Source organism: Panulirus ornatus, chromosome 7 (assembly GCF_036320965.1).
Source record: "Panulirus ornatus isolate Po-2019 chromosome 7, ASM3632096v1, whole genome shotgun sequence".
NCBI lineage: Eukaryota > Metazoa > Arthropoda > Malacostraca > Decapoda > Palinuridae > Panulirus > Panulirus ornatus.
The window spans coordinates 23,133,601-23,150,361 of record NC_092230.1 but is presented as its reverse complement, the minus strand read 5'-3'; the positions used below and the strand labels follow the sequence as shown (position 1 = coordinate 23,150,361).

Genomic DNA, 16,761 nt, shown 5'->3' with positions numbered 1-16,761 from the left:
AGCAGGGATGTCTGATGTCATCATGGACGTTCAATTAGTTTGTGGATGGGATGGTAAGGGAGGTAAATGCGGGTCTCGGACAGAAGGGTGAGTATGCAGTCTCTCAGGGATAATAGGGCCTGAGAAGTGAGTCCGTTGGTTTTTACTGATGATACAGCACTAGTGGCAGACTTGATTTTGGCAGTGTGTGTGAAAGGAGAATGTTTAGAGTGAATCTGAGTAAAAGCAAGGTTATCAGGTTCAGCAGGGTTGAGGGACAGGTTAGTTGGGGTGCCAGTTTGAATGGAGAAAAATTGGAGGAGGTGAATTGTATTAGATATTTGGGAGTGGACATGGCAGCAAATGGAACCATGGAAGCAGAAGAGACTCATAAGGTTGGGAAGGGTGTGGAGGTTCTGGGAGCACTGATGAACATGTAGAAAGAGAGAACATTATCTGGGGGGGGGGGGGAGAGAGAGAGAGAGAGAGAGAGAGAGAGAGAGAGAGAGAGAGAGAGAGAGAGAGAGAGAGAGAGAGAGAGAGAGAGAATTGGTATGCTGTTTGAAAGAAGAGTAGTCCTAACGATATGATATGGGTGTAAGGCATGAGCTACAGATAAGACTATGCACAGGAGGGGGGATGTGCTGAAAGTGAACCGTTTGAGGACAATATATGGTGTGGGGTTTGACTGTGTAGGTAATGAAAGGGTGAGAGGTGTGTGGTAATAAAAAGAGTGTGGTTAAGAGAGCAGAAGACGGTGTGCAGAAATGGTTTGGATATATGGAGGGAATGGGTGAGGAAAGTTTGACAAAGAGGATGTATGAGTCCAAAGTGGAGGGAACAAGGAGAACAGGGAGACCAAACTAGAGATGGAAGAATGGAGTGAAAAAGATTTTGAGCGATCGGGGCCTGAACATACAGGAGGGTGAAAAGGTGTGCACAGGATAGAGAGAATTGGAACAATGTTGCATACTGTGGTCAATGTCCTGAACCAGGGCATGTGAAGTGTCCAGGGTAAAAAATGGAAAGGTTTGTCTGGCCTGGATGTGGAAAGGTAGCTGCGATTTTAGTGCATACATATGACAGCTAGAGAATGGATGAAAGCAGATGTGGCCCCACTTCATCTGTTCCTCGCACTACCTCACTAATGTGGGAAACAGCAATCAAGTAGGAATTTATCATTATCATTATACTTATTTATTTAAACACTTAATCACCGTCTCCCGCGTTAGTGCAAAGAAACATATGAAAGAAACGGCCCAACCCACCAACATACACATGCATATACATAAATGCCCAAACACGCGCATATACATACCTATACATTTCAACGTATACATACATATATATACACAGACATATACATACATACATGAGTACATATTCATACTTGCTGCCTTCATCCATTCCCGCTGCCATTCTGCCACACATGAAATAGCATCCCCCTGCAAGGAGAGAGAGAGAGAGAGAGAGAGAGAGAGAGAGAGAGAGAGAGAGAGAGAGAGAGAGAGAGAGAGAGAGGAGAGGAGAGGAGAGAGGAGAGAGAGAGAGAGAGGCCACATTCATTCACACTCAGTCTCTAGCTGTCATGTGTAATGCACGGAAAAAACAGCTCCCTTTCCACATCCAAGCCCAAAAAAACTTTCCATGGTTTACCCCAGAAGCTTAACATGTGCTGATTCAATCCATTGACAGCACATCGACCCTGGTATACCACACTGTTCCAATTCACTCCATTAATTGCATGCCTTTCACCCTCCTATATGTTCAGGCCCCGATCCCTTAAAAATCTTTTTCACTCCATCCTTCCACCTCCAATTTGGTCCCCCGTTTCTCCTCGTTCCATCTACCTCTGACACATATGTCCTCTTCGTCAATCTTTCCTCACTCATTCTCTACATGTGACCAAACCATTTCAACACACCCTCTTCTGCTCTCTCAACCACTCTTTTTATTACCACACATCTCTCTTACCCTTTCATTACTAACTCGATTAAACCACCTCACACTACATATTGTTCTCAAACATTTCATTTCCAACACATCCACCCTCCTCCGAACAACCCTATCTATAGCCCATGCCTCACAACCATATAACATTGCTGGAACCACTATTCCTTCAAACATACCCATTTTTGCTCTACGAGATAAGGTTCTCGTCTTCCACACATTCTTCACCGCTCCCAGAACCTTTGACCCCTCTCCCAACTCCCACCCTATGACTCATTTCCGCTTCCATTTGCTGCTAAATCCACTCCCAGATATCTAAAACACTTCACTTCCTCCAGTTTTTCTCCATTCAAACTTACCTCCCAAGTGACTTGTCTCTCAACCATACTGAACCTAACAACTTTGCTTTTATTCACATTTACTCTCAGCTTTCTTTTTTCACACGCTTTACCAAACTCAGTCACCAACTTCTGCAGTTCCTCACCTGAATCAGCCAACAGCACTGTATCATCAGCGAACTACAACTGACTCACTTCCTAAGCCCTCTCATCCACAACAGACTGTATACTTGTCCCTCTCTCCAAAACTCTTGCATTCACCCCCCTAACCACCCCATCCATAAACAAATTAAACAACCATGGAGATATCACACAACCCTGCCACAAACTGACATACACAGGAAACCAATCACTTTCCTCTCTTCCTAATCGTAAACATGCCTTACATGCTTGGTAAAAACTTTTCACTGCTTCTTGCAGCTTAACTCTAACATCACACACTCTTAAAACCTTCCACAAAGCATCTCTATCAATCCTATCATATACCTTCTCCAGATACATAAATGCTACATACAAATCCATTTGTTTTTTTTAAGTATTTCTCACATACATTCTTCAAAGCAAACACCTGATCCAAACATTCTCTACCACTTCTGAAACCACACTGCTCTTCCATTGACCCTCTCAATCAATACCCTCCCATATAATTTCCCAGGAATGCTCAACAAACTTATGCCTCTGTAATTTGAACAAAGAATTTCAATATTTTCTCCCTTTACTTCTTTATATCATAAACAGTTGAACCAATACAACAGATGTCACACAGCTTATGCACCAAACCACAGTCCATTTTTTCAACAGTCCTATTTGATCTTTATCCCATTTGTCTTTGTACAATGGCACTATACATGCATTCCAAAAATCCTCAGGCACTTCACCATGATCCATACTTACACTGAATATTTTTACCAACCAATCAACAACACAGTCACCCCCTTTTGTAATAAATTCCACTGCAATACCATCCAAACCTGCTGCCTTGCCACCTTTCGTCTTCCACAAAGCTTTCACTGCCACTTCTCTGTTTACCAAATCATTCTCCCTGACCCTCTCACTTTGCACACCAACCTGACAAAAACACCCTATATCTGCCACTCAATCATCAAACACATTCTACAAACCTTCAAAATATTCACTCCATCACAGCTTGTTATTACCTCCCCATTTGCCCCCTTCACCGATGTTCCCATTTGTTCTCATCTTACACACTTTATTTACCTCCTTCCAAAACATCTTTTTATTCTCCCTAAAATTTAATGATACTCTCTCACCCTAACTCTCATTATTATTATCATTTCTATATTTCTATTATACTTAGTTGCTGTCTCCCGTGTTAAAGAGGTAGCGCAAGGAAACAGATGAAAGAGTGGCCCAACCTACCCACATACACATGCATATACATCCACACACGATACATATACCTATACATTTCAACGTATACATACATATACATACACAGACATGTAAATACATACACATGTTCTATTCATACTTGCTGCCTTCATCCATTCCACCACACATGAAACAGCATCCCCTTCCCCTTGTGTGTGCATGAGGAGGCATCAAGAAAAGACAACAAAGACCACATTCGTTCACACTCGGTCTCCAGCTGTCGTGTAATGCATCGAAGCCACAGCTCCCTTTCCACATCCAGGCCCCACAAAACTTTCCATGGTTTAACCCAGACATTTCACATGCCCTGGCTCACTCCAATGACAGCACGTCGACCCCGGTATACCACATCGTTCTAATTCACTCCATTCCTTGCGCGCCTTTCACGCTCCTGTATGTTCAGGCCCCGATCGCTCAAAATCTTTTTCACTCCATCCTTCCACCTCCAATTTGGTCTCTCACTTCTCATTCCCTCCAACTCTGACACATATATCCTCTTGGTCAATCTTTCCTCATTCATTCTCTCCATTTGACCAAACCATTCCAATACACTCTCTTCTGCTCTCTCAACCACACTCTTTTTATCACCACACATCTCTCTTACCCTTTTATTACTTACTCAAATCAAATCACCTCACACCACATGCTGTCCTCAAACATCTCATTTCCAACATACCCACCCTCCTACACACAACCCTATCTATAACCCACACCTCGCAACCATATAACATTGTTGGAACCACTATTCCTTCAACCATACCCATTTATGCTCTCCAAGATAACATTCTCACCTTCTACACATTCTTCAACGCTCCCAGAACCTTCGCCCCTTCCCCCACCGTGACTCACTTCCACTTCCATGGTTCCATCCGCAGCTAAATCCACTCCCAGATATCTAAAACACTTCACTCCCTCCAGTTTTTCTCCACTCAAACTTACCTCCCAATCAACAAGTCCCTCAAGCCTACTGAACCAAATAATCTTGCTCTTATTCACATTTACTCTCGGCTTTCTTCTTTCACACACTTTACCAAACTCAGTCACCAGCTTTTGCAGTTTCTCACCCGAATCAGCAACCAGCATTGTATCATCAGCAAACAACAACTGAATCACTTCCCAAGCCCTCTCATCCACAGCAGACTGCATACTTGCCTCTCTCTCCAAAACTCTTGCATTCACCTCCCTAACAACTCCATCCATAAACAAATTGAACAACCATGGAGACATCGCACACCCCTACCACAAACCGACATTCACTGGGAACCAATCACTTTCCTCTCTTCCAACTCATACATATGCCTTACATCCTTGATAAAAACTTTTCACTGCTTCTAGCAACTTACCTCCCACACCTTATACTCTTAATACCTTTCATAAAGCATCTCTATCAACTCTATCATATTTCCTTCTCCAGATCCATGAATGCTAAAAACAAATCCATTTGTTTTTCTAACTATTTCTCACATACATTCTTCAAAGCAAACACCTGATCCATGCATCCTCTACCTCTTCTGAAACCACACTGCTCTTCCCCAATCTGATGCTCTGTACATGCCTTTACCCTCGCAATCAATACCTTCCCATATAATCTTTTTTTTCATTTATCTATTTTACTTTGTCGCTGTCTCCCGCGTTAGTGAGGGAGCGCAAGGAAACAGATGAAAGAATGGCCCAACCCACCCACATACGCATGTATATACATACACGTCCACACACACAAACATACATACCTATACATCTCAACATATACATATATACACACACACAGACATATACATATGTACACATGTACATAATTCATACTGTCTGCCTTTATTCATCCCCATCGCCATCCCACCACACATGAAATAACAACCCCCTACCCCGCATGTGCACAAGGTAGCGCTAGGAAAAGACAACACAGGAAACAAACTAGGTAAGGTCCATCCACTCATATATATAATAAATGCCCAAAGGCACACATACAAATCAATATATACACACAAACATACATATACATACACATGCACAGACATATACACACGTACATATTCATACTTTACCTTTAGCTATTTCTGGCACTACCCCGCCCCACAGGAAACAGCATCGTGGGGTAGTGCCAGGAAAACAGACAACAGAAGGCCATGTTCATTCTCTAGCTGTCAAGTGTAATGCACCAAAACCACAGCTCCCTATCCACATCCAAGCCCCACAGACCTTTCCATGGTTTACCCTAGACATTTCACATGCCCTGGTTCAGTCCATTGACAGCAGGTCAACCCCAATACATCACATCATACCAATTCACTCTATTCCTAGCATGCCTCTCATTCTCCTGTATGTTCAGGCCCCAATTGCTTAAAATCTTTTTCACTCCATCCTTCCACCTCCTATTTGGTCTCCCACTTCTTGTTCCCTCTACTTCTGAGACATGTCCTCTTTGTCAATCTTTCCTCACTCATTCTCTCCCTATGTCTAAACCATTGCAACACACCCTCTTCTACTCTCTCAACTATACTCTTATATTTCCTCATCTCTTAACCTCACATTACTTACTCGTTATTGTTTTTCATAACTGACTACCATTTCCCGTGTTAGTAAGGTAGCAGTAGTAACAGATTAAAAAGGGCTGGATCTGCTCACATCCATTCTCCAGCTGTCATATGTAATGCATAACCAGGCCCCTGCATACCACAATGTTTCAATTCACTCTATCCTATGCATGCCTTTCATCCTCCTGCATGGGATAGAATGAAGTGGAATGATGTGGTATACATTCTGTTAATGATCTGAGCAAGAGCACATGAAATGCATAGGAAATCCATGGAAAAGTCTGTGTAGCCTAGTTTTGGTAAGGGCTTTGGTTTTTGATGCAATGTGCATGTGAGTAAATGCAGCCTTTCTTTGCATGTTCCTGGTGCTTCCTTGCAAACTCAAGAAATTATGATCAGGCATGAAAAAAATAATATTATTTATTTATTTTGCTTTGTCTCTGTCTCCCGCGTTAGCGAGGTAGCGCAAGGAAACAGACGAAAGAATGGCCCAACCCACCCACATACACATGTATATACATACACGTCCACACACGCAAATATACATACCTATACATCTCAATGTACACATATATATACACACACAGACATATACATATATACACATGTACATAATTCATAGTCTGCCTTTATTTATTCCCATCGCCACCTCACCACACATGGAATAACAACCCCCTCCCCCCTCATGTGTGTGAGGTAGCACTAGGAAAAGACAACAAAGGCCCCATTCATTCACACCCAGTCTCTAGCTGTCATGTAATAATGCACCGAAACCACTGCTCCCTTTCCACATCCAGGCCCCACAGAACTTTCCATGGTTTACCCCAGACGCTTTACATGCCCTGGTTCATTCCACTGACAGTACGTCGACCCCGGTATACCACATCGTTCCAATTTACTCTATTCCTTGCACACCTTTCACCCTCCTGCATGTTCAGGCCCCGATCACTCAAAATCTTTTTCACTCCATCTTTCCACATCTAATTTGGTCTCCCAATTCTCCTCGTTCCCTCCACCTCCGACACATATATCCTCTTGGTCAATCTTTCCTCACTCATTCTCTCCATGTGACCAAACCATTTCAAAACACCCTCTTCTGCTCTCTCAACCATACTCTTTCTATTTCCACACATCTCTCTTACCCTTACATTACTTACTCGATCAAACCACCTCACACTACATATTGTCCTCAAACATCTCATTTCCAGCACATCCACCCTCCTGCGCACAACTCTATCCATAGCCCACGCCTCACATCGCTGGAACCTCACAACATCGTTGGAACCACTACTCCTTCAAACATACCCATTTTTGCTTTCCGAGATAGTGTTTTCGACTTCCAAACATTCTTCAAGGCTCCCAGAATTTTCACCCCCTCCCCCACCCTATGATTCACTCCCGCTTCCATGGTTCCATCTGCTGCCAGATACACTCCCAGATATCTAAAACACTTTACTTCTTCCAGTTTTTCTCCATTCAAACTTACCTCCCAATTGACTTGACCCTCAACCCTACTGTACCTAATAACCTTGTTCTTATTCAAATTTACTCTTAACTTTCTTCTTTCACACACTTTACCAAACTCAGTGACCAGCTTCTGCAGTTTTTCACGTGAATCAGCCACCAGCGCTGTATCATCAGCGAACAACAACTGTCACTTCCCAAGCTCTCTCATTCACAACAGACTGCATACTTGCCCCTCTTTCCAAAACTCTTCCATTCACCTCCCTAACAACCCCATCCATAAACAAATTAAACAACCATGGAGACATCACACAAACCTGCCGCAAACCTACATTCACTGAGAACCAATCACTTTCCTCTCTTCCTACACGTACACATGCCTTACATCCTCGAGAAAAACTTTTCACTGCTTCTAACAACTTGCCTCCCACACCATATATTCTTAATACCTTCCACAGAGCATCTCTATCAACTCTATCATATGCCCTCTCCAGATCCATAAATGCTACATACAAATCCATTTGTTTTTCTAAGTATTTCTCACATACATTCTTCAAAGCAAACACCTGATCAACACATCCTCTACCACTTCTGAAACCACACTGCTCTTCTCAAATCTGATGCTCTGTACATGCCCTCATCCTCTCAATCAATACCCTCCCATATACTTTACCAGGAATACTCAACAAACTTATACCTCTGTAATTTGAGCACTCACTCTTATCCCCTTTGCCTTTGTACAATGGCACTATGCAACAAGCATTCCGCCAATCCTCAGGCACCTCACCATGAATCATACATACATTAAATAACCTTACCAACCAGTCAACATTACAGTTACCCCCTTTTTTAATAGATTCCACTGCAATACCGTCCAAACCTGCTGCCTTGCCGGCTTTCATCTTCCGCAAAGCTTTTACTACCTCTTTCTCTGTTTACCATATCATTTTCCCTAACCCTCTCACTTTGCACACCACCTCAACCAAAACACCCTATATATGCCACTCTATCATCAAACACATTCAACAAACCTTCAAAATACTCCATCTCCTTCTCAAATCACCACTACTTGTTATCACCTCCTCATTAGCCCCCTTCAGTGAAGTTCCCATTTGCTCCCTTGTCTTACGCACTTTATTCACTTCCTTCCAAAACATCTTTTTATTCTCCCTAAAATTTAATGATATTCACTCACCCCAACTCTCATTTGCCCTCTTTTTCACCTCTTGCACCTTTCTCTTGACCTCCTGCCTCTTTCTTTTATACATCTCCCACTCATTTGCATTTTTTCCCTGCAAAAATCATCCAAATGCCTCTCTCTTCTCTTTCACTAATAATCTTACTTCTTCATCCCACCACTTACTACCCTTTCTAATCCACCCACCTCCCACGCTTCTCATGCCACAAGCATCTTTTGCGCAAGCCATCACTGCTTCCCTAAATACATCCCATTCCTCCCCCACTCCCCTTACCTCCTTTGTTCTCACCTTTTTCCATTCTGTACTCAGTCTCTCCTGGTACTTCGTCACACAAGTCTCCTTCCCAAGCTCACTTACTCTCGCCACCCTCTTCACCCCAACATTCTCTCTTCTTTTCTGAAAACCTCTACAAATCTTCACCTTCGCCTCCACAAGATAATGATCAGACATCCCTCCAGCTGCACCTCTCAGCACATTTACATCCAAAAGTCTCTCTTTTACACGCCTATCAATTAACACATAATCCAATAACACTCTCTGGCCATCTCTCCTACTTACATACGTATACTTATGTATATCTCGTTTTTTAAACCAGGTATTCCCAATCACCAGTCCTTTTTCAGCACATAAATCTACAAGCTCTTCACCATTTCCATTTACAACACTGAACACCCCATGTATACCAATCATTCCCTCAACTGCCACATTACACACCTTTGCATTCAAATCACCCATCACTATAACCCTGTCTTGCGCATCAAAACCACTAAGACACTCATTCAGCAGCTCCCAAAACACCTGCCTCTCATGATCTTTCTTCTCATGCCCAGGTGCATATGCACCAATAATCACCCATCTCTCTCCATCAACTTTCTGGTTTACCCATATCAATCTAGAGTTTACTTTCTTACACTCTATCACATACTCCCACAACTCCTGTTTCAGGAGTAGTGCTACTCCTTCCCTTGCTCTTGTCCTCTCACTAACTCCTGACTTTACTCCTAAGACATTCCCAAACCACTCTTCCCCTTTACCCTTGAGCTTCGTTTCACTCAGCCAAAACATCCAGGTTCCCTTCCTCAAACATACCACCTATCTCTCCTTTTTTCTCATCTTGGTTACATCCACACACATTTAGACACCCCAATCTGAGCCTTCGAGGAGGATGAGCACTCCCCACGTGACTCCTTCTTCTGTTTCCCCTTTTAGAAAGTTGAAATACAAGGAGGGGAGGGTTTCTGGCCCCCTGCTCCTGTCCCCTTTTGTCGCCTTCTACGACACGTGAGGAAAGCGTGGGAAGTATTCTTTCTCCCCTATCCCCAGGGATAAAAATAATAATAATAATAATTCACTGGCTTTCAGAAAGAAACAGGAGACAAGAGTAGATACAATGCATTGGTTCCTTTGGTCAGTGGTCTTGCATAAAGTCTCTGGCATGGGTAAACCAATGAAATAAGCCACAAAATCTCATTAGTATAACTACAGCTTGGCTACTATGATAATGTTACTCAGGCTTAAAAAAAAAGTCTTAACACCTCCAGAAAATTGAAGGCTGACAGTTGCTTGGTAGGTAGCTAATGTCCTTTTGATTACATCATTCCAGCTGCCCTCTTAATGAAAAAATTCTTATGCTTTTCCTATGCTGCATCTAGATGAAAGAGGCATTTTAAGGTGTTAATGTCATACTTTTGTTGTGGGTTCAATCCCTGCTCATAAAAAATCATATGCATCAGTCAGTGAGGTGGATATAGAAACAAATTAAAATTATTTTTACAAACCATTGTTGCTGTGTTTCACTGTAGAGAACAGATGATGGATGGATATGCAATGTCTGGTTGCCCCTCACAGTGCGGTAGGTCCCAGAGTGGTGAAGGAATGCTGCATTTGGGAACATGCCTGCAGTGATACATCTACACACTGCATCCACACCACCTAAGGGTAAAAGTTCTAGCATGAAAAATTATGGAAAGTATAAAAATATTTCATATTGATTACATATCAATTAACAGCCTAAAACTGTAAAACCTGAATTCCTTGAATTTGTAGCTTGTGAGCCTGGAGCACATTTCAAACCCAGCATAACTTAACAAAAATGTCATTCACAAAACTAAGATATAGGGGTGTGTGAAGTAAAACAAACCTAATCAAACTCAAATGGAAAAGTAAAGAAGAGATGAAGTATGAATAATCTGGTCTAGAACATAATTCATTAAAGGAGGCTTGGATTATCTAAGATCTTGGAAAAGCTTGGAATATTTGTATTGATATCTGTCAAATTCCCATTCTTTATAAAATAATAACTGATGGCTGGGTTGCACTTTAACTTCCTTGTGTACTGGGGATAGGGGAGAAAGAATACTTCCCACATATTGCTTGCGTGTCATAGAAGGCAACTAAAAGGGGAGGGAGTGGAGGGCTGGAAATCCTCTTTTGTTTTTTTACTTTTCCAAAAAAGGAACACAGAAGGGGTCCAAGAAAGGGTATCCCCTGTAAGACTCAGTCCTCTGTTCTTAACGCTACCTCGCAAATCCGGAAAATGGTGAATATGTATGAAAAAATAAAAAAAATAATGACATCACAATTTGCTGCAAGGTTACACTACTGGCACTGCGGTTAACATCATAAAATCCTCTAAAGAATTCTAGCAATCCAGAATAAACATACAATGATAACAATGAAGGAACCATCAAAATGGTGCATGAAGCAGTGAAACACACAAATTTAGATATGGTATAGTACTGATAATAGGGAACATCAATTATAACAGAGAATGGGGTACTTCAGATTCTAATGGTGATAGGTAGTCATGGAAACACAATATTTTTGAGTGTATACAGGAAAATTTCATTTGCCAAAATGTCAAGGAGCTTACAAGAATGAGACAGACTGATACATCAACACTGCTAATCTTATCGATGTGCTGTCAATGGACTGAACCAGGGCATGTCAAACTTCTGGGGTAAACCATGGAAAGGTCTGTGGGGCCTGGATGTGGATAGGAAGTTGTGGTTTTGGTGCATTACACATGACAGCTAGAGACTGAGTGTAAACGAATGTGGCCTTTTTTGTCTGTTTTTCTGGAGCTACCTCGCTGAAGCAGGGGGTAGTGATGCTGCTTCCTGTGGGGTGGGGTAGCACCAGGAATGGATGAAGGCAAGCAAGTGTGGTTTCAGAAGTGGTAGAGGATGTGTGGATCAGGTGTTTGCTTTGAAGAATGTATGTGAGAAATACTTAGAAAAGCAAATGGATTTGTATGTAGCATTTATGGATCTGGAGAAGGCATATGATAGAGTTGATAGAGATGCTCTGTGGAAGGTATTAAGAATATATGGTGTGGGAGGAAAGTTGTTAGAAGCAGTGAAAAGTTTTTATCGAGGATGTAAGGCATGTGTACGTGTAGGAAGAGAGGAAAGTGATTGGTTCTCAGTGAATGTAGGTTTGCGGCAGGGGTGTGTGATGTCTCCATGGTTGTTTAATTTGTTTATGGATGGGGTTGTTAGGGAGGTAAATGCAAGAGTTTTGGAAAGAGGGGCAAGTATGAAGTTTGTTGGGGATGAGAGAGCTTGGGAAGTGAGTCAGTTGTTGTTCGCTGATGATACAGCGCTGGTGGCTGATTCATGTGAGAAACTGCAGAAGCTGGTGACTGAGTTTGGTAAAGTGTGTGGAAGAAGAAAGTTAAGAGTAAATGTGAATAAGAGCAAGGTTATTAGGTACAGTAGGGTTGAGGGTCAAGTCAATTGGGAGGCGAGTTTGAATGGAGAAAAACTGGAGGAAGTGAAGTGTTTTAGATATCTGGGAGTGGATCTGGCAGCGGATGGAACCATGGAAGCGGAAGTGGATCACAGGGTGGGGGAGGGGGCGAAAATTCTGGGGGCCTTGAAGAATGTGTGGAAGTCGAGAACATTATCTCGGAAAGCAAAAATGGGTATGTTTGAAGGAATAGTGGTTCCAACAATGTTGTATGGTTGCGAGGCGTGGGCTATGGATAGAGTTGTGCGCAGGAGGATGGATGTGCTGGAAATGAGATGTTTGAGGACAATGTGTGGTGTGAGGTGGTTTGATCGAGTGAGTAACGTAAGGGTAAGAGAGATGTGTGGAAATAAAAAGAGCGTGGTTGAGAGAGCAGAAGAGGGTGTTTTGAAGTGGTTTGGGCACATGGAGAGGATGAGTGAGGAAAGATTGACCAAGAGGATATATGTGTCGGAGGTGGAGGGAGCAAGGAGAAGAGGGAGACCAAATTGGAGGTGGAAAGATGGAGTAAAAAAGATTTTGTGTGATCGGGGCCTGAACATGCAGGAGGGTGAAAGGAGGGCAAGGAATAGAGTGGATTGGAGCGATGTGGTATACCGGGGTTGACGTGCTGTCAGTGGATTGAATCAAGGCATGTGAAGCGTCTGGGGTAAACCATGGAAAGCTGTGTAGGTATGTATATTTGCGTGTGTGGATGTGTGTATGTACATGTGTATGGGGGGGGGGTTGGGCCATTTTCTTTCGTCTGTTTCCTTGCGCTACCTCGCAGGCGCGGGAGACAGCGACAAAGTATAAAAAAAAAAAAAAAATATATATATATATATATATATATATATGCCTGTGTATGTGTATATACTGTATGTCCATGATATATATATATATATATATATATGGGTGTGTATGTGGGTGTTTATGTATATATACGTGTATATGTGTGGAGAGAATGAGTGAGGAAAGATTGACAAAGGATATGTGTGTCAGAGGTAGATGGAACAAGAAGTGGGAGACCAAACTGGAGGTGGAAGGATGGAGTGAAAAAGATTTTGAGTGATTGGGGCCTGAACATGCAGGATGGTGAAAGGCGTGTAAGGAATAAGAGTGAATCGGAACTTTGTGGTGTAACAGGGTTGAGATGCTGTCGATATATTCAACTAGGGCATGTGAAGTGTCTGGGGTAAACCATGGAAAGTTTTGTAGGGCGTGGATGTGGAAAGGGAGCTGTGGTTTTGGTGCATTACACATGACAGCTAGAGACTGAATGTGAACGAATGTGGCCTTTGTTGTCTTCTCCTAGCGCTACCTCACACACACGCAGGGGGAGGGAAGTGCTATTTCATGTGTGGCAGAGTGGCGACTGGGAATGAATGAAGGCAGCAAGTATGAATATGTACGTGTGTATATATGTATATGTCTGTGTATGTATGTGTATGTATACAATGAAATCTATAGGTATGTTTATGTGCACGTGTGGGCGTTTATGTATATACGTGTGTATGTGGGCGGGTTAGGCCATTCTTTAGTCTATTTCCTTGTGCTACCTCGCTAACGTGGGAGATAGTGACTAATCATAATAAACAAATAAACGTGTGGAGAGAGGGGTGAGTATGCAGTAGCTGTCGTGGAGGAGAGGGCCTGGGAAGTGAGTCAGTTGTTGTCTGCTGATGCTACGGCTCTATCAACCCTATCATATGCCTTATCCAGGTCCAAAAATGCTACACACAAATCCATCTGTTTTTCTAAGTATTTCTCACATACATTCTTCAAAGCAAATAACTGATCCACACATCCTCTACCACACTGCTCTTCTCCAATCTGATGCTCTGTACATGCCTTTACCCTCTCTATCAATACCCTCCCATATAATTTCCCAGGGATACTCAAACTTATGCTACTGTAGTTTCAACACTCACCTATATCCCCTTTGCCTTTGTACAATGGCACTATGCATGCATTTTGCCAATCCTCAGGCACTTCACTTCACATTGAATATCCTTACCAACCAAAGAACACAGTCATCCCTTTTTTAATAAATTCAACTGCAATACCATCCAACCTGCCACCTTGCCGGATTTAATCTTCCACAAAGCTTTCACTACCTCTTCTCTCTTTACTAAACCATTCTCCCTGACCCTTTCACTTCGCAAACCACCAACACCAAAACACCCTATATCTGCCACTCTATTATCAAACACATTCAACACTTTCAAAATACTCACACCATCTCCTTTTCACTTCATCACTACCAGTAATTACCTCCCTACTTGCATCTTTCACCAATGTTCTCAATTGTTCTCTTGTCTCATGCATATTATTTACCTCCTTCCAAAACATCTCCTTATTCTCCCTAAAATTTAATGAAACTCTCTCACCCCAACTCTCATTTGCCCTCTTTTTCACCTCTTGCACCTTTCTCTTGATCTCCTGCCTCTTTCTTTTATACATCTCCCAGTCATTTGCACTACTTACCTACAAGTATCGTTCCAAATGCCTCTCTTTTCTTTCACTAACAACCTTACTTCTTTATCCCAACACACACTACCCTTTCTAATCTGCCCACCTCCCACCTTTCTTATGCCAGATGCTTCTTTTGTGCCAGCCTTCACTGCTCCCCTAAATACATCCCATTCCTCACCCACTCCCCTCATGTCATCTGCTCTCATCTTCTGCCATTCTATACTCAATCTCTACTGGTACTTCCTCATACAAGTCTCCTTTCAAAGCTTACTTATTCTCACCACCTTCTTCTCTCCAACATTCTCTCCTGTTTTCTGAAAGCCTCTACAAATCACCAACTTCGCCTCTAGAAGATAGTGATCAGACATCCCTCCAGCTACCCCTCTCAGTACATTAACATACAAAAGTATCTCTTTTACACACCTATCAATTAACACAATCCAATAATGCCCACTAACCATCTCTCCTACTCACATATGTATTCTAATGTATATCTCTTTTAAACCAGGTATTCCCAATCACCAAAGTTTTTTCAGCAGAAAAATCCACAAGCTCCTCACCATTTCCATTTAAAACACTGAACACTCCCTGTACACTAATTATACCCTCAACATCCACATTGCTCACCTTTACATTTAAATCACCCATCACTATAACCAGGTCTCGTGCATCAAAGCTACTAACAAACTCACTCAGCTGCTTCCGCATCATCAAAGTAACGCCAGGAAACAGCCGAAGAATGGCTGGGATGTATTTAGGGAAGCACTGACAGCTTGCGCAAAAGATGTTTGTAGCAAGAGAAGCGTGGGAGGTGCGAAGATTAGAAAGGGTAGTGAGTGGTGGGATGAATTAGTAAAATTATTAGTCAAAGAGAAGAGAGAGGCATTTGGATGATTTTTGCAGGGAAACAATGCAAATGACTGAGAGATGTATAAAAGAGAGGTAACAGGTCAAGAGAAAGATGCAAGAGGTGAAAAAGAGGGCAAATGAGAATTGGGGTGGGAGAGTATCATTAAATTTTAGGGAGAATAAAAAGATGTTTTGGGAGCGGGGGGCTGGAAACACTCCCCTCCTTGCATTTTAACTTTCTAAAAGGGGAAACAGAAGAAAGAGTCACAAGGGGAGTGCTCATCCTCCTCGAAGGCTCAGATTGTGGTGTCTAAATGTGTGTGGATGTAACCAAGATGAGAAAAAAGGAGAGATAGGTAGTATGTTTGAGGAAAGGAACCTGTTGTTTTGGCTCTGAGTGAAACGAAGCTAAAGGGTAAAGGTGTAGAGTAGTTTGGGAATGTCTTGGGAGTAAAGTCAAGGGCTAGTGAGAGCACAAGAGCAAGGGAAGGAGTAGCACTACACTTGAAACAGGAGTGGTGGGAGTATGTGATAGAGTGTAAGAAAGTAAACTCTAGATTGATATGGGTAAAACTGAAAGTGGATGGAAAGAGATGGGTGATTATTGGTGCATATGCACCTGGGCATGAGAAGAAAGATCATGAGAGGCAAGTGTTTTGGGAGCAGCTGAGTGAGTGTGTTAATAGTTTTGATGCACGAGGCCGGGTTATAGTGATGGGTGATTTGAATGCAAAGGTGAGTAATGTGGCAGTTGAGGGAATAATTGGTGTACATGGGGTGTTCAGTGTTGTAAATGGAAATGGTGAAGAGCTTGTAGATTTATGTGCTGAAAAAGGACTGGTCATTGGGAATACC

The 16,761-nt window shown here is 42.4% G+C and overlaps 1 protein-coding gene across 2 annotated transcripts in view; it reads right to left on the bottom strand.

The window, feature by feature from the left end:
• The window catches only part of LOC139749453 (probable ATP-dependent RNA helicase DHX35), a 206,168-nt gene that overhangs the window by 31,461 nt on the left and 157,946 nt on the right, over positions 1–16,761 (bottom strand). For both annotated transcript variants that reach the window (XM_071663332.1, XM_071663334.1), the window contains exon 13: positions 10,632–10,785. In XM_071663332.1, coding sequence (XP_071519433.1) covers positions 10,632–10,785 — 154 coding nt within the window. The remainder of the gene's footprint in view (positions 1–10,631; positions 10,786–16,761) is intronic.